The 19,111-nt window shown below is 40.7% G+C and overlaps 1 protein-coding gene and 1 pseudogene across 2 annotated transcripts; both read left to right on the top strand.

Moving 5' to 3' along the window:
- The first annotated feature begins 31 nt into the window (after positions 1-31).
- On the top strand, positions 32-1,319 carry LOC145435674 (uncharacterized). The gene is made up of 2 exons (XM_080312965.1): positions 32-436; positions 500-1,319. Exons 1-2 carry the CDS (start codon positions 53-55, stop codon positions 1,103-1,105), a joined length of 990 nt encoding a protein of 329 aa, XP_080169091.1. The 5' UTR covers positions 32-52; the 3' UTR covers positions 1,106-1,319.
- Positions 1,320-6,472: 5,153 nt separating this feature from the next.
- LOC145435673 (cytochrome P450 3A8-like) lies at positions 6,473-17,698 on the top strand (annotated as a pseudogene). The gene is made up of 13 exons (XR_013913944.1): positions 6,473-6,640; positions 7,282-7,387; positions 7,532-7,581; positions 9,332-9,428; positions 12,686-12,900; positions 13,211-13,365; positions 13,640-13,771; positions 13,975-14,062; positions 16,151-16,305; positions 16,360-16,448; positions 16,899-17,036; positions 17,107-17,263; positions 17,410-17,698. The product of XR_013913944.1 is annotated as a cytochrome P450 3A8-like (transcript).
- The last annotated feature ends 1,413 nt before the right edge of the window (positions 17,699-19,111 follow it).

The following is a 19,111-nucleotide window of genomic DNA, read 5'->3' as shown; positions in this document are numbered from 1 at the left end:
CCAACCCACCCAATTGGGGCTGGGCTTATACCACGGTGAAAGCGAACTGCAAATGAACTTTGACAGACTCTGGCAAGGAGCTGAAAAGAGCGTAAGGCATATTAAATCAAAACGGCTTTCCTGGATTGGTAAAATAACGGCCATTAGGGCATACATAATTAGCAAAATAACGTATACATATGCTAACAAGCAGATTCCAGACGACAAGCTCAAGCAATTTGAACGCCTCGTCTTCAGCCTACTGTGGAGCCCTGAAAAACTCGAGCAAAGGGGCAGAATGAAACTGATCAAACCCAAGCCAGAAGGAGGGATCGACATGCCAGATATTGAATCCGCCACACACGCAAAGAGAGCAAAAAGGCTACAACAACTAAGCCGACTTGAGAGCCCGATTGATATCTGGCACGCTGAAGCAATATACAATTTGACAACGAGGGTGAGAGATATAAATTGCAATTTATACAACAACCTCTACCCTCACAGAAATACCTTGACGAAGGAATGGAGGAAGGAAAAGGAAATTTTTGACGTAATCAAAAGCCAATCACAAGAGGTACAAGAACTAAGCCAGAAAGAAATGTACCAGATCCTTGTTAAAAAGAAGACGCAACAAGGAGGAAACCGAATGTCGGACTGGAAACAGATATGGCTATACCAACCCAATATCAAAGATCACATTGACAACAAGCAACGCGAGATCTCGTATCGCATCAACACTGAGAGCTACTTTACAGGCTCCAGAAAAACCAACGCTGGATGGATACGAAGAAAAGACGCCTACCTGAAAAACAAATGCAAATTCTGCCAACATGCAGAAGATACTTTGCGCCATACCTTCGCCGAATGTGCAACTTACAAAAAACTGTTCTCTCTTGTAATACAGGATCTCGAGAACGACCTGCAAACGACTATCGACGCTACACCCGACGAGATAATGCGCAGCGTATACGACGGACCGCAAGCTCCGACCATAATAAAAGCCTTTATGAACGTGAAAACCCTTGTGTGGGAATGGAAAAATGCACTCGACATCCAAAATGAATACGCCCAAAATATTGACCAACGCATCAATGATATAAGAAGTAAAATATACCGAAAAATTTAAGCGAGCCCACTGAACGCACAGACAAAACGAGATAAATCGTATCATATTTATCGACCCACAAAACCCAACCAATCCACCCACAACATATCCCAACCACTCTAACCTCCCATCCAATCCCACTCTACCCACCCCCTAAACCCTTCCCTAACCCATCTAACCCCCACCTCCCAAACCCCACCACCACTCCGCACCGAATACCCAGCACCCAACCCAATCCACAAACGCAAACGAGCGCCAGATACCGGCGGCTCCTACTACGACCACGACTACAAATTTACATCGACTACAGCGAGATGAGACGAACCGAGCGGCTACGACCTCGACTACAAATCCAAATTCGGCGACGGCTGAGACGAGATGACCCGATGAAGGGGAATGATTTTCTTTATGAAATTATTGATATTTTATGTACATACATGAATAAAAATCACTCAAAAGGCCGAGCTCGAAAATTACTTCATGAATTATCATAAATTATGGAGTATTTATTTGAAAATATATACCAAGTTTTCAACTTTTTTCGTGGTAGGCGCGATCTAAAGTTGTCAAATATCACGATTATTGGGGTGTACCCTTCTCCCAAGAAAAACACTTACGCATGATTAATAGTTATAGGCATTTCGGCGTCGGCCATTACCGCGCCACGACGCACCAAGGTATATAAAGTTTTAGGCCATGTAACATGCGACTTCGAGAAGTCTGCCGGAATGATCAACAACGAAAAAACATGGCCGAAAAGTACTGCCCTTATGCTGACCGAAAACTTCGATATATAGGCTATATATGTATGGTTCATTGTCCATAGGCGCCGAAATGGTTGGCGTCGAATGTTCCTGTCTTGGCAATCTGAACCCCACAAGACCAATGCCATCTCGCACAGAACAATTATATTCCAGTGCAGAAATACCAATTTGAAATTGTGTGTCTCTTTTTGTTTGGGCGATTTCAATATCATTTGACATAGCAGACATGAGGTCACGAAACAACATCATACAACGGAGGCATTATAGCAACGGGTTCGACAGAATATGATTGATTGAATAAATTATTTTATATAAGGGCCCTATATTTTCCAAGATACCTCACTCACGTCTACCGATAAATCTGATTACGTGAGCAGAGAGAGGGTAAAAATTGATAGCACTATATAGGCGATTCTCGATCATATTGATAGATTTAATCATGTATCATATTAATTGTTCGCGCTTCGCGCGGTTATGAGTAGTAAGCTGGCTCACTAGGCGGTACAACATATCTCGCTGATAGTAGCAGTAAAGAAATAACGGCTGATTGGTGGTCTGGCGGAAGCTTCAGTACTGCTCTCATTAGGGAATGTTCTAAATCAGGGGTCGCCAACTCAAAATGGGTCGCGGGCCACTTTTCAAAATTCTTAGAGGCCGCGGGCCGCATGACTTTAATATCGAAATTATTATAGCCAACGCAGCGTATGATAACTCTGCGCAAGTACAATGCTGTGCTCTCTTACATGGGCGATGGGCATAGTAACCAAAAAATGAATAATATTTTATTGAACAAACACAAATACAACAAAAAATATCATGCTCATCAATTTCATTATATTTGAACTATGATCTGCGCACGATACCTGACAACACTCTGTAGCTACTAAAACCGGGTTGGCCAAATAACCTTGTTGCTATTCACGGCCGCATTTCGATTACTCATGTAGCCCGCGGCTGCATTCCGGTGCATAGTGGTAATAAACAAACTGGGGCCAAATATCCACGTTAAACTCACCATGTCCATTGCTGGTACACTCCGGTCAAATCTATTTACTCATATCGGCTTACTATGGGCACCGAGATCGTGAATATATTGAAGTTGTGAAGAGAGACAGGGAATTGTACTGCAGTCGCGCGATGCGCGAAAATTTTTTCATGCTCATGAGTGAATTTCGTCATTTGATATTAGTATAGTTTCACATATTATTATCAAATATTCATCCTTTCTCGGCCCATGTGATCATATTCACCGGTAGAGTTTATGCAGGGTGAATCTTCAAAAACTTGGAGAAGTTATTAATGCTGTGGTGCATCTTTGGGTGATCCACTTCTCATTAGTCCCATATGTTGCATGTAGGTATTTCTTGACCTCCCATTACAATTAATTCGGGATAAGAAGAACCCGATTAAGTATTGGTATTTCTTTATGGGGCGCATCATTTTTCTTTGCTTTTCGCATCTGTATTGTGGGATTCAGATTACAACGGACACTGCTGTATTAAAACCCAAAATCAGCTCGCATTGAAGCGCGAGCAACACGAAGAAAATTTCAAGAATAATTCAAACCTTTCATTTAGGGAGTCATTTCGTAAATTCCATTTGCATAATATTGACAGCCGCCAACACATCCTAATTGAGTTGAGTGTCGACGGCCGCATAATTTTTATTCCTCCATAGAATGATATTACCATGCCGAACCGAAGGAAAAGTGATATTGGGCGCAGTAGAATGGCTAACTTTTATCAGCAACAACAATATGCTTAAACTGAAATCAATTTCGGCATTTCGAAATGGTTTACTGAGCGTTCTTCCAGAATTTCTCCAAATCAGGCCGCGGGCCGCAAAATATGACCTCGCGGGCCGCATGCGGCCCGCGGGCCGCGTGTTGGTGACCCCTGTTCTAAATTGAACTCATGTCACAATTGATAAAAGAAGGCTGATTCACTAAATTACATATTTATTCACTAGGTAAATTTAAAACAGATTTTGTGCCGCAACTATCCGTATACGTCATTTGCGGCGAATATAGATTTGTTCGGCCCACTAGAAATAATGTGCAGATCTGCAGTTCATACAGTGGGCAATCCGGGTTTGGATAGCAGAAAAACGAATATTACCAAAGCGACGGTACATATAGTCGACGTCTGAAAGTGAACAATTTGAACTCGGTGATCTATTTTTGGCAGCTGTTTCGTCTCACTTTGTCATTTTGGATGTTCAAACCTGTCAACTCCACCAGACTAGATGATTGAATGTAAAATCAATATTGACACATTATTTCTGTGTGCCATGCAGGGCTTTGGAGCCGGAGCCGGAGCCCGGAGCCGGAGCTCCGGAGCCGGGCATTTTCACCGGAGCTGGAGCCGGAGCCGGAGCTCTACATAAAATTCAGCCGGAGCCGGAGCCGGAGCTGGAGCCCGTTATTTGAGGAGTAGCTCCGGCTCCGACGTATTTCATAAGATGTTATTATATATGCAAAAACCACATCTGCTGATTTATCATAATTGAACAGCAGGCCTTAATATTAATGCTGTGCGCAGCAATGGCATAGAGTTAAGTGCGTTCTAGTGCAACTATGATGTTATCGACAATTGACAAGTATTCATTATGACGTCACAAGCCGGCACGGTGGCACCTAATGTCTTCGTTGCTACATCGGATGTTACTGACGGCTGACAGACTCTAGATTACTATAGATAACTAACCTATGGGTAGATTAGTAATCTATATAGACAAGGAAGGGCCAACCTTCTGGTCTAAAGGACACATGAAATTGACGACCGAGCGCGCGGTCCACCAGCCGCGCCAAGCGGGTAAAATTTACAAAGTTTATATATAAACCAGGTCAATAATATTATTACTTGAGTATATTGCGGGTCTACTGTATAATATACCACCTGCTAGGCTCAGTTTGCAAGGACACGACTATTCGGCGTCTGGCCACATCTATATCGAAGGTCTCCGATAATATGCGATAATCATTTTGTGCCTACATTTCACCGTCGACGATCTTTATGCGAGCGCAAACGCGAAAAGACTTTCTCCCGTAATTGCGAATACAGTTAGACTCAATCGGGGAAATTAGGCGTTTTTTTTCATTTTCAGTAGGGGGTAGGCAGCAAGAAATCGTGTGACAATTAAACACGTGAAGCGTGAAGAAAAAATTCACTACTATTTTAGTTTATTGCAATTTTTGGTTGGCATTGCAATTTCAAAATCTGAGCAATTCATTTTCGATAATAATAGGAAGGAAATTACATCGCGGGCCACGCAAAACCCTCTCGCGCGGGCCACATTTGGCCCGCGGGTTGGCCACCCCTGATATAGACAGGCCCATTCGATAATTTCAGAGCCGGAGCCGGAGCTGGAGCCGGAGCAGTGGTAATAATGCCGCTCCGGAGCTGGAGCCGGAGCTAATGTATGATAGAAGAAAGCTCCGGAGCCGGAGCAGTTTAAATTTCCGGCTGCTCCAAAGCCCTGGTGCCATGGCCATTATTCCGTCACTTTACCCTGTACGATGCAAAAAGGAACCCCCGGAAACTACGTGACGAATGTCGAACCTATATACAATGGTTAAGCTCGTGAATTGTTCTCAATTATCACTGTTCTTGAAAAAAATTGCGGGAGCGATGGTCGTCGTGCCCAATGAATCTTACAAACAGCATTTGTGAACTTTGAGCGGGCTGCATTCAACAAACAATATGTCCCTTCGCCTATTGATTATCACAGTCATGATATATTACTGATCTGTGTATCACTGTTGAGAATCGTGGGTGGAATATAGAGTGGCTTCAGGTTAGCCTTTTTGATTATTCTCGGTTCCTTATCTTGCTGTCTCGGCTGGGATACAGGTTTGCGATGACGTAATATGCGTAACGTTAAAAGTTTATGATTAAGAGATGCAGACATGTTCATTGTCTCTGAGTCGACGACGGAAATACGTACCATAGTGGCTTAGATCAATATAGGGACTTGCAGGAATAATGTGTGATGACTGTCTCTAAATATTGTTGTCTGGTGTCCGTGTTGTAGTATGACGCGTTAAGCCGTGAGGAGGTGCTGGAGTTGTCGAATTGACGAAAAATAAACAAATAAGCACATATCCGAAACAATTTGCAAATCGCTTTATGTTTGACATAGATGGGATACTGCAGAAAACTGAGGAGAGCAAGCACTGTTACCGCATTGTCAGCTGTTATAAAAAATATAACAAAATTGAAATGTTACCATCAGTTTCACTGCGATTTTGCTCATGAACTACCAGTACTTCTTTTGACTGATAAAAAGTTGCTGGATCACCTGCCACGGAGTGAGCTGTACAGATGAAAATATCTCATTTCATGAATAACTAGCAAATGAGCTATAGTCATATCTATTAAGACAACTGTCACGGGAGGGTCTTTTAAAGTAGAACAAAGCAGCCCATTATCGCTATTCAACCACTCCACGCGCAAACATAAAACCGGTTCGTGGATCAAAGCCCGCCGACTATCTGCCCAGCTGACGTAACTTCTTTAATTTTAATTTTATGCATATATGGGGTGCCCCCAACAGTCCTATCCGGATTGGCAACGACTGAAGATCAGTTTAAGTGCATTTCATATTTTTAATCGAGACCTTCAAACTTCATGTGTGCCTTATCACACGCACCTCGACCGTCGGCAACAGGTGCTATAATTATCAGTTATTTTAAGGTTTTACCAATTACGATACGTCTGAAAATGTGGGCGCTCATAAATATGATATCGCTTGAGACGTGGATTCTGGTGATTAGCTTTTTTGCACTAACATGGTAAGTATAGTAATTTATGCATTCTACAGCAGATTGTCTGTCTCTGTGTGTGTGTGTGTGTGTGTGTGTGTACACACTGTGCATGCGCGTATGTCGAATGTTCGTATGAATTACGGGGTGCTCAAGAGAATTGACAATGTGCGGTGACGGGAATAAATATCTTCAACACCGAAATGATATTGTTGCGGTCCCAGTTCAATTATATCTCAATTTCAGCATCGGCACATGATAGGCGTCGCGTCATATAGGCGTAATTCTCAACTCTTTTATGACGAGCCCATCGCTGCGTCACGTAATCGTTAGTATCGAAATTGCAATTACCCAGACGAGATCACAACAGTCAGCAATATTATTCAATTGCAATTAGTGCAGTGTGAACGGCTTGCAATTTACTCAAAGAGACCGTTTACAATTTGATGATTATAATACAATCGTGTCGCCAAAAGAGGGATGACCTCATTACATGCGCCTCCGCCTCTGCAAAGAAGTGAAATTTCGTAACTAAATTGACAAAGATGTCATATAGTAGCTGGAGAAAAAATGAAGATAGTGCTGTGAAATGATCTTTCCTCAACACGGCACTCGCGATTCCACATTATTTTGAATAGAATAATCATAGACCGTGTTTCTTCTACGTACAGGTACTTCGTTCATCGAAAATGGCAGGTTCTGAAGGACCTCAACATTCCTCACGACGCGCCGACTCTGTTCCAATTTGGTCATCTGCGTCTTCTTTTTGGCAAAGACGTAAGTTTTGGTACACATAGCAATAGTCGGTTGGACAGCGGAATTTATTCTTATTTATGGTTGGAAATGATGCATAGGCAATTGCGCATGCTTCAAAGTATGATGTCAAGATTCTATAATGATATATTCCTTTTCATTTCAAAGGCCTTTTCGTATGACAACAAAATGAAGAAAAAGCATGGACCAATTTGGGGGTAAATAGAATTAATTTCAAACATATGTAAAGTACCTGATACGATTTTACGGTACGATGCAACATATATTATAACTAGGGTTGCATTTAAAACGAACATCTATTTAAAACAAGACCCTTGTTTAAAACATGCTTTTATTTTATTAATATTCAAATGTGGCGTCCTAATAGATTCACGTTGGCAATTGAAAATTTACGGTAGATATAGCTTCTTTGACAAAAAGGGCTTCAAACCTCTGTCATATATGGACCAAAAATATTCTTAGCCATAACTACATCGTCATGCAGCATTTTACGGTCAGCGCTCATCATCATCAGAGCATACATTCCGCATCAATGATTTATATCTACGTATGCTATAGCTGTTGAGCCTACTATCTCGAGGGTTCCAACCATTCCATATCGTATACGTCCTCTATGCCGAGTGTAAATCGTCCGTAGGCACATCATTCATGTTTTGGAAAGTATTTACACAATATGGCATAATTATACAACTATTTTTAAGCCGATGTTTAAAGCATTGTTTGAAACATGTTTTAAATAAAGTGTTTTAGACGAACGTTTGTTTTAAATGCAACCCTAATTATAACAATGGAAAGACCTGAATGTTATACATTGATCATAGCAAGTAAGAGTAATTATATTGGTTTCTTTTTCTGATTCCACTTTTGTTTGTTGGGGCGCTAAGTTCGGCCACATTAATTATCATTTTTTTGCATCATCGCAACTTTTCAAATTATGATCTTACTTCTTCTTTTCTGAATTAGTAATTAAAAACACCCAAATTCAAAATTGTTTGCGTCAAGTAATTTCTAGTTTCGACACATAGGAATTAAATTTTAATGAATAAAATATGCCAGGTGGGTCCCCCATGAATCTAGCTCACATTTGTTATGTTACCTTCCAATTTTGGTGTTGACCAAAAATCTCGGTAAGTATTTGAAATTGTTGGTACGCGAGAAGCTTCAGTGGATCGGAAAATTATTGAATGTACAATTCGATGAAGCGAGATTTGTGTTTATATTTATATTTCGCATTATATTCGGTACAACTAAGCCTGCTCGATACAGGCTTTCGGAATAAAACGGGCCAACGTCACGTGTCTCCAGATTCTATGATTCTTGCATTGATCTGGCTGCAATTTTACAAGTCACTATACGTTACTTTGGTCTGAGCATTTATACTATCAAATTCAGAATCCTCTTCAATATCAATCTCAAACCTTACTCTTATCGCATCAGAACCACAATCACGAGGCACGTTACAAAGCGATAGGAGGGGAACAATTCTAAATATCAAATTTTAATAAATCTTATATTACGACCGATTCAAGAATATTTTAGACTCGATTCCGTAAAACATAAAAAAATTTCGCGCTTCGCGCGATTCACGTCTCTGGTACTTGTGGGTTTGGGTGACGGTATATCGGTCATTCCAAATATAAGAGATTTGCGTATTCCGTATGTTGCCCAGTTTCTTTACTATCAAGGACATTATATCCATAAACATAACAAAATGAATCTGGTTAATTTTGCATTAACTACTACCAATTACGACTTCTATAGCGATAAGAATAATAAATCAATTTGGCAATGAAAGTTATCACACTGAGCAATACGTGGACTTTTTTTATTGTCCTACGGCATCTACTATTGTATTAAACCTTTGAACCATATTCAATTTGGTATGCTCACAGTCGCATTTTGCTACTGAATTTCTTTAGCTCTACACGAGAACAATTCCTATTTCAGTTCGTACTCATTTTTATCGCCAAGCATCACGATACATGATCCGCAAATGCTGAGACAAATATTTATCAAAGAATTCCAGTCCTTTTCCGTGCGACAGGTAATGTAGTCTTATTGGCATTACCTACTCGACATGAATCGCGCATTAGCATTTTGTTCGGTTATCTTTTTTAATGACGATAAGAGCAGTCATATGCAATAATGAGTATGCGTAGTTACGGAATATTATATTCTAAGGCAAGGGTCGGCAACCTACGGCCCGCGGGCCGGATCCGGCCCGCCAAACGAAATCGTCCGGCCCGCGACATAATAATTAGTTATCACGATAATACGACCCACCATTTCACAATGAGATTCAATCTGCAGTGCAGCACTGCTTGGAAAGAATGCGGCGTTGCTACGATATAAGTTGCCTACGCCGTATTAGTCTATTGTTACGCTATTAAACGAAGGCGTTTGAATTAGGAGATGGAGATTGTCTGTATGGAGTAGACTAGATCAGTGCTTATCAATCGGGCGCATCTCGCAACCGAAGGTGTATCATGCTTTTTAAAGGGTGTACCGATGGGGTGTGAAAATAAAGGTGTCCTTCCTCTGCTTCAAAAACGCTTGTAACATCTCAGAAGCAATGACAAAACTCAAACTTATACTGACAGTTTAATTACAGATAACTAGCCTCCGTATAGGTTAGTTATCCGTAGTTTAATTCACGACAAGGCATTGTGCGACAAGACAATAAACCTGAAGTGTTTTGGCCACAATGATGAAAACTGTTAATATGATTTTGTCTCACAAACTGAATCACCAACATTGTTACACCAGATATTGCTAGAAGCATAGAATCAATATGGCGATGTAATGCATATCTGCCATGTTCGCGCATTAAGTCGAGCAGCTATGCTTGCACGAGTCTATGAACTGAGAAATTAAATAGCAACTTTTCTCGAAAATACAGATATTGCCGACTCATACTCTTGTAATCGTAAATGGGTATCTAATCTTGCGGTTCGTTTAACGTCACATCTGAAAAAATTGAATTTGCAACTTGTAGGGAAAAACAACTGAATACATACGATGTTGAGGCGCATTCGAAACAAATCTGCGACTCGGGGAATGTACGAACAAAATTATGCTCACTTTCCTACACTGGAGGAGAGAAAACCTAGTACCAACACTATATTTGTAACTGTGATACGAAATTTAATTACTTAATATTCACCCGCTTCTCCGACATTCCTTCTATACAATATAATTTTTTGACTATTCAGTACTCCATTTAATGTGGACGCCAATACCATTGCCTGAAAATTACAAATGGGCCTTTTTGAAATGCGATGCAGGTGAATTGAATGGCAAATTTCATACAAAGAGCATATCGCTGCATGACTTTGACAAAGAGTACGTTCTTGAAATTGATCTTTATCCCAGCTTGTCCAACGATGCAAAAGACATTGCATCGATTTTTGGTAGCACGTACGTATGTGAGCCATAGTTTTGAACAATAAAATTCATGCATCTAAGATCACATGTTTCGGACGTGATTCTTGCTTCATCTGACTTGTTACCAGAAGTTGAAAACCTGTCACAAAGCATGCTGCGTCAATTGTCACATTTATTCTGCGTTGTTGAAGTGTTAATACATTTGCTTTATGATTGGTATGATTGAGATTGCAGCAATCTTGGATAATATACCGAAGTAAGCGTAAAATATAGTAATATGAAAAATTCCGGCCGCCAAAAAGTTGTACACTCGAAATTTGGCCCATGACTAGCGAAAGCTTGCCGACCCCTGGTCTACGGTTATCATATTTGCGTGAAGCAAATTCCGGATACTCTATAGCGCCCACTAGCGAACTTAACATGAGGTATGACAAGTTGACTGTCAACATGACGTCGCACTAGCAAAGCATAGCCCATCAACTGCAAACAGGAATGGAGTGGAACATAGGTCATGAATTGGGCCATCTGTAATGTGAGCTCTGGGGATTGCTGCTTGCTAGGGTCTGCAATAGATTTCATCACGGGCGGATGAAATCGTCTGGAGGGCCGTGACTGGCCTGTCGGGACTGTGTTTAATAGCCCTGCTATACTGCTAGGTCGGTGCGGCTATCTGGTTGTATATTTTTACCAGGTCCGAAACAAAATTTATCAGCCTCCTTCCACTCAAAAAAGCACTGATCTTGAGCCCACCATAGGGTAATCGATGTAACTTCTTGAGCACTTAGGCTACTATGCATCTGATTGTTGAATTTTGTCAATAATATTGATTCTTCCTTACATCAGGCTACTATAAAATGCTCCAGCAGGTTCCACTTCTGGTGATTTCCAAACTTTTATGGTCGCGACCTCATTTCCAACTTGAAAATGTTCCGTGGCCCAGCTCAAAACTTGATAAACTGATTACTATAAAAATTAAGCTTGCCAAACTTACTCACGGCCTATTTTGGAAGCTGATTACGTCCATCATCTTAGCGAGCCCCAGATAAAGGCAAACGACCCCAAGATTTGAAATCACTTTATGTGACTGAAGCATCCAATCGGCCTTAACCAACTTTAGAAATATACCGTTAGCTTGTAATTGCGATTACAATTAGACTTATTTCAGTAAATGATGGTAGTTTATATTGATTTTTGATTGTGCTTTTTGCGAGGGCGGTGCCTGTTGTCCATACTAATATCATTATACGTTGCATTAACTTGCGCGCAGTGCGACGAAAAATTTCGAATAGAATAAATCTGCTCGAACATATTATTGTTTATGTTGATTTAGTTGGGAAAAACTTTTGAACCTACTTCAAGTCTTCAAAATTACGGACATTTAGGCATAATTTAGAATTTTCTCCCGGACGCAGTTTTTTCAGTGAAATTCCGGACATGTCCGGGAAATTCCGGACGTATGACAACCCTAGTCTAGTCCGATTCCAAGTCAGCGAGCAGGGGGTCGAGTCCGAGTCATGGTATTGTGACTCGAGTAGTCCGAGTCAAAGTCATTGCGTTGACTACTCTGTTTCTAGTTAAAATCTTGTTAAACCCACTTTTTATAACTCTGCTTGGTGATATCGAATGGGTCGCATTTCTAATATACTAATTTTCCTCACTTTGAACATTTTCAAGTAGGGCTACCAGTACCAATAGATGAGATATAACAATATTGTGTTCAACTTACTATTCTTCGAAATTACATTGACATGGCAGTCTTGGCCGTCTGAGTCTCGAGTCATATGACTTGGTCCGAGTCATGCGCAATGACTTGAGTTCAAGTCCAGTCAATACACAGATTGGCTCAAGTCAAGTCCAGGCATACACCTATATAGGTACTCTAATAAGAGAAGTAAAATAAACCTTGTTTCTCGTCAGAGGACGCTTTCCAAGGTAAACGGGAAAGAGATCAACCAAGCACTGACTTCAGTCGAGGGAAATCAGTGGAAGCGTATCAGATCATCTTTGACTCCGACATTCTCGACAGCCAAACTAAGGCAGATGACCTACATCATGGACAGATGCGCGCAGAATGCCTCGTCTGCTTTAGATAGGAAGATTGGGGCAAATTGCGGAATCTTCAACTCCAAGACGTACGTAGCTGTTGTTGTCGACATATGTATTCATTCTACACACCAAACCGATACGGCATAACGGCTGTTTTCTCGATGATCATAGTGCTACATCGAATATCTACTGACGGTATGTGAAAAACTCGTTATTTGAGACGAAGTAGCGAGAATAGCTAATTTCTGTAATAACGCGCGGCGAAGTTTACAAATCTGACATTTCTACTGTCAATAACTGGACAGAAGTCTGCAGAGCATTCCACGTTCGCAAATGTTCAGACTCTGTCATAGTCCTCGTACAATATAAAGTTGAGTAGTCACACCTTCGATACAGGATATTTTCCCGACTGTCTCTGGATATCATATGCTCTGCCGCCTTCAGCACAGAAGTCAATTCACAAGACGACACGGAAAAAGAGCCCGAAATTGCAAGACAGGCGAAGAGTCTATTCAATATGTCCTTCTTCGACCCGTTCATTCTAATGTGCTGTGAGTGAAACTGTAATATTGTGAGGAGTTGATTGGCTTTGTCTGCGGGTGTTGGTGGCTCTCTTCAACACTAATGCGTTCACAGTTGATCGTATTTGGCGATGCAATGCTATGGTCAATGCATATAGGACTCATGTCTTCTCTGACCATTGTAGGACCATAATGTGAACGTGCTAATGCTCGAATTCCCTCGGTGTGGAATTGCGTTGCCCTTGACCCTTACACATGGCATTTTGAATCCGAATTCGTGTCCAGTCTTCCGTTTCGTTTCCAGTCGTATACCCGCCATTGGAAAAAGTGTTTAGAGTTTTTCAATTATTCGATTCTCGGAAAGGAACCGATACGCTATTTCAGAGCTCTCACCGACCACGTGATAAACGAACGGAGAAAGAACTCAACATCGCAGGTTAAATATGTTTGCTATTTCGTTTTCGCTTCGTATATTAGGAATTTATCTTAAACTAATGTATGTTTTTGGTATCGGTACGTAACATGTAGACATGTTGGACATATAATTCAGCTTTTCTAATATAACCACTTTCCTATCCCCCACGACAACACGGGTGGTGTTGGGAAGTATTTTCTTTATGTCATCGTCTTTACATTTAGACTCGACGAGTTGACCTGATGCAAATGATGCTCAATAACGAAGTATCCGCAAAAGAGGCGAAGTCCGATAAATTGGAGAAAGGTGCGAGACACTATTTCAAATATTCTGCTTATAGTTCCCGTGTGTTATTGTAAGACAGGCCGACTTTGGTCAGTCTATAACCGTTGTATCGCGGGTAGAACCTAGTATAGGGGCCTGAATGTTAGCAAAATCTAGATACATACATTTCGGGATCAAGGAAGCCGTCGGAGTATATTGACCTGACAGTGCATGAGACACCCGTCCCAAGTTACCCCAAACTACGGCACGCAACTCCGTTTTGTGCGATCCGCGAAAGGCTCAAGAAACGATGTAACGATGTAAACTTTTCCTTACCATATTTCAGCATCATAACGATAAGTTATATTATTACCATAATATAAGTTTATTTTATTGAAGGCGCGACAGCCCGACCTCGTGGCCCACGCATCTTGAAAGGTTTCAATTGCTAAGCATCTTTTAAGAAAGTGAAACGTAAATGACTTAATTCCGACCACGAATGTAATTTTAGATTGGCAACGCGAGCAAGTTTATTAATTGTAGTGCTATACTTGGAAAACCGTTTCACGACTGTTGAATAGATTCGTTCTCTGTATGAGTAGAGGTATATATTTTTGATATTTATATACCGTAGAAGCGTATTTAAAGGTAACATGGTTATGATGCTGTCAGTGTTGTGTGTCCTGGAGTTGAACCAAAAGTACAATCAGCAAATGTATGAACAGAGCGCTGCTCACAGACTTACATTATCATCTAGTGCTAAGAATCGGGACGAGCGACTTTCCGCCCTAATTTTGACAATGAGGATGACCATCCGTAACCATGGAAGAGGTTTTAAATTCTCGACTCGTGTACGTTATCATCAAATAAATGTTTGGATTGTTTTAAATAGACAAATGCATATATATTATTTACATGTTGTCGGAACTATATGATCAAAGGACAATATTGAATTTTGATTTAGTATCCCACTTTTATGTAGTGCGGCCCGCGGTCAATGTATAATTGAGTACATTTCAAAGTGTTCGTTCCAGTTACCCAAAGGTTTTGGGCTGCATCGGAAGCAATGAATTGCACTCAACTAAGTATAGCTTCTCATGAAATTTCTTTTATATTTACCGGTCAAGCATTTTTCGGCGGCCATGATTTCGTCAAATATATTTCGATATCCGTCTAATCTTCTCTCCACGCCATTTTCTATACAGCATGAATTCTTAGAGTAGTGGTCGCGACCCAAACGTGGGCCGTGAAGGGTATAATTGTAGGTCCCGCCGACACCATACGATATTTAAATATGTATCTAATATTTCTTGAGTTTCTTGCAACATAAAATTTCTTCGCGCTTCGCGTGCTTTTCTGTGGATACTTTTCATATATCCGAAGTCACTGTGTTGGTTACTGTTGTATCTAAGTAAGACACGCAGCAAAGTGGCAACGACAATATGGCTTGATCATGAAAATGTGCATTGCCCTATATTGTATTACACAAATGCATTTGATGTCATGATAAGACTTGTCCGACATTGTTTTCTCTGGAAAACTCTATTGCCGACCGTTGGGAGGTGTAGTGGTGTGGAACGAGGCGGTGCGAGACTTTGCGATACAGGTATGTCGGGGCAGATCCGTTCCGCGCCAGGAAACATGAATGCATGACGGTTTTGCCGAGATATGACTGAGCATTGAGCAAAGAGGGCTGCAAAAAAGATGGACGGCGATAAAACCTTGTCCGTTGGCGGTTGGCCAAAACTTTCGATCTTGATATGCCTGGTCGTCGAAATACTCGTCTCCGAACAGTCCCGTCATTTCAATCTGAGTAGACAGTAGTAGAAATACAGTACAGATGCAGCGGACACAAAAAATATTGCATATGCACCAATTTGAAATCGCGTGTGCCAGTCATGTTTTATAGAGCACATTCCGTACATCTGATATCGGCGCATTATCTATGTCATACATGCCTGTAGAAACGTAGCATACTGATATGAAAATGCATTCATTTTTATGTGTTAGACATGGATCGTCAGTTGCCACTAATATTCAGATTCGGGCCCTGGTCTAAATAATCTAATAACCAGAGATATATACAGGGTAATTAGTTTCGCAGTAAACATATCAATCTTTCGAACAGGTATGGACCGTATAACGAGATACTTGGAAACTCAATGCTCATGATACTGGCGGGCTTCGAGAATACCGGGAACACATTGAGCTTCTTAGCCTATAACTTGGCGCAACACCCAGAAGTTCAAGAGAAAGTCCAAAAAGAAATCGACGAAACCTATGCGAAAAAGGTAACAACACGCAGCTAGTAATGTCAGAAATTCAATATATCGCTTTCCCGTCAGGGCCAATTTGATTACGAAGCGATAACCGAAATGAAATATCTCGAGATGTGTGTAAACGAGACGTTAAGAATCTACAATCCCATTTTGAGGTAAGTCAAAACCAAAATTGTAACAGAGGCATCGATCCTATCCGTATTATATTAGCCGGAACTATGGGAATAGGACGTTATATGTTTTTGTCCGTGATGTGTTTGCAGCATATACACCGACTCATGATATAAATACACACCATCTGTGACTATGCATACCATATGAGTGCAAAAGCTTACGAGCCAGAAACCATACCATATCACAATAAAGGCTGACCAGTTAGTCTCTAATAGCACCACCAATACCACAAACAACCCTAAGATCGCCATGGGAGGAGACTCTAATAAATCTTGAAGGGGGCTAAAAGTTATTTCGTATATAGACATGAAGTAGAATCTTTTGGGGAAGTATTGAACATGAAATTTTTCAAAGAAATTTATTGATGCTTATATAGATCGGCTGATATATTGCTGTTACGTTGCTATAGCTTTCAACTTGTGGTTTAACAGAAATTCTAGGGTATGCGATAGCCAGACAACAATCAACGGTTTCACCATACCGAAAGGGATGTCGATCAATGTACCCACATTCGCTCTTTCGCACGACCCCGAGTACTGGGATGAGCCTGAGCGTTTCAAGCCAGAAAGGTCAGATGTCTTACCTGGTCGTGCATTTTGAATTCAGTCACAATATTTAACCTGTTCTGTTTTCCTATAGGATGAGTGACATGACCCAAATTGACCCGATGGTATATCAACCATTCGGTGGAGGTCCGCGGAATTGTATCGCTATGCGATTCGCTCTAATGGAGATCAAACTGAGTATGGCCCATCTTCTGCGGCAATTTACCTTCGAACCTACTGAAAATACGCCGGTAATGTGACTTGAAATTTGTTTGTGCAATGCTGCATACATTAAGGAATTCAGCATTTTCTGTTACCAAATTGAATCTTGTACACGATTATTTGGTAACGGACACTTTATAGCGTTTTAGGAAATCGTTATTTATTTTTATTCCAGAAACCTCCTTTGGAACTTGGGTTTGGTGTCAGCATTAGATCAATTGTCGATTATGATCTTCGTGCGGTCAGAAGAAATCCCACTACTGCAAATAAGTAGTTAAGTAGCCGGTATTGAACGATTCGATTCCTTGTTATTCAAGGACACGCACTGTCTCAAGCTGTTGGACATACGCAATTTTCGTATATATACGTAATACTCTCGTATACTGAAGGCTACCTTTATAAGCTTACTAGTTATAAGCGTTGTTACATAATAGGGAATAAAGAAAATTCGACCAAGAATGTTGAATAAAAGTTCACCTTTACTTCTTATGCAGGAATATTGATATTGATGTGAGTGATATATTGGGCTGCGAAATTGGAGAAGAATGCACTAAGCTTGCAATTATACTATCCTATCTTCGTGTTTGAAGCAGGACCACAATCAAAGTCAGCCATTGGCTGGCGAAGCGATCGAAGGGAGAAACACCATTCGCATCCACGCGGCGACTGAAATAATTAGGTTGTAGAGATAACAAATCTTCTGGTATAGCTTCATTCAAAAGGGTCTTTTGGACTCCTAGTACTCAAATTATCACACGCAAATATTTAACATTAGGTTACCATATTTTGGAAATCTGAGAAGAGGACATTTTTCAGACTTGCAAAACCGGTGGAGAATCCTTCAAAAATCGTAAATTTTTCCCACTTCGTAGTCGGTTGATTAATAAGAAAAGGTCAACTTTCTCGCTCAGCGCCCAAAATACAGTTTTTTCCTCCACATTATCAGGTGGTTGACTGAAAAAAAGGTCAACTTCCCTGCTCAGCTCCCGAAATACCCACCGGAGCGTTACTTCCGTGCTGATTTACGGCATATCCGTGGAATTAGCCGTAGATTTGACCAAAATGCTCAAAAATGAGGACGAAATCTCAAAAAAGAGGACAAAAGGGCGTCCTCCGAGGACACATTCAAAGAAGTCAAAAAAGAGGACAAATCCTCTTAAAAAGGACGTGTGGTAACCCTATTTAACATCCTACAGGTGTTAACATCGCGATGCGATGTTTATTAGTTCGTCGACAGTGTCGGCCTTCGCCGTTTGATTATAAGTTAAGGATTTCGGTATATATGTAATTGTACCACTGAACCGATCAAGGTAAGGTCTAGCTCCACAAAGGTTTCGAGGAAAGACCTTTATTAGCAATCACGTTGGGATGTCGATAGCTACAGCCCATACCTCCACAGCAGAATTCGAACACTGGGAAATTTTCAACATTTCGAAATTAGATTAGTACTAGAAATATAGCTAAACAGCATTTTCCATGTTGGATTAGAATTAGATTTACTGAATTTGGGAAAATTTGGAAATTTAATCAAGTTCAGTTCATATCAAATCAGAGTTCATTGTCATAAGCATGAAAATGACAAAGGTCTGTCTGCGTGTCTGGTTTTGCACGATAAAGTTCAATATCATTTTCAGGAAGTCCAGAAATTAGATTTGAAACAAAATTAGAGCATATAAACATTTCACTAATTAGGTTTGAATTAGAACAAAGAAACATTTCACAAATTAAATAAAAACCAGATTGCCGGCATTTACCTCTAATTAGCCTAACTAGACCATCACAATTATCCAGTCGCCCGAGTCGGTTGTACAGCGCATACTAAAACCTGCACTGCGAATTCCTTCGACCGCGAAAATTCCTTCGTTTGATAGCGACAT

This window comes from Botryllus schlosseri, chromosome 3 (assembly GCF_051294905.1).
Source record: "Botryllus schlosseri isolate E-star chromosome 3, Bs_hap1, whole genome shotgun sequence".
Classification (NCBI taxonomy): Eukaryota; Metazoa; Chordata; class Ascidiacea; order Stolidobranchia; family Styelidae; genus Botryllus; species Botryllus schlosseri.
This window is presented reverse-complemented; position numbering and strand designations above follow the sequence as displayed.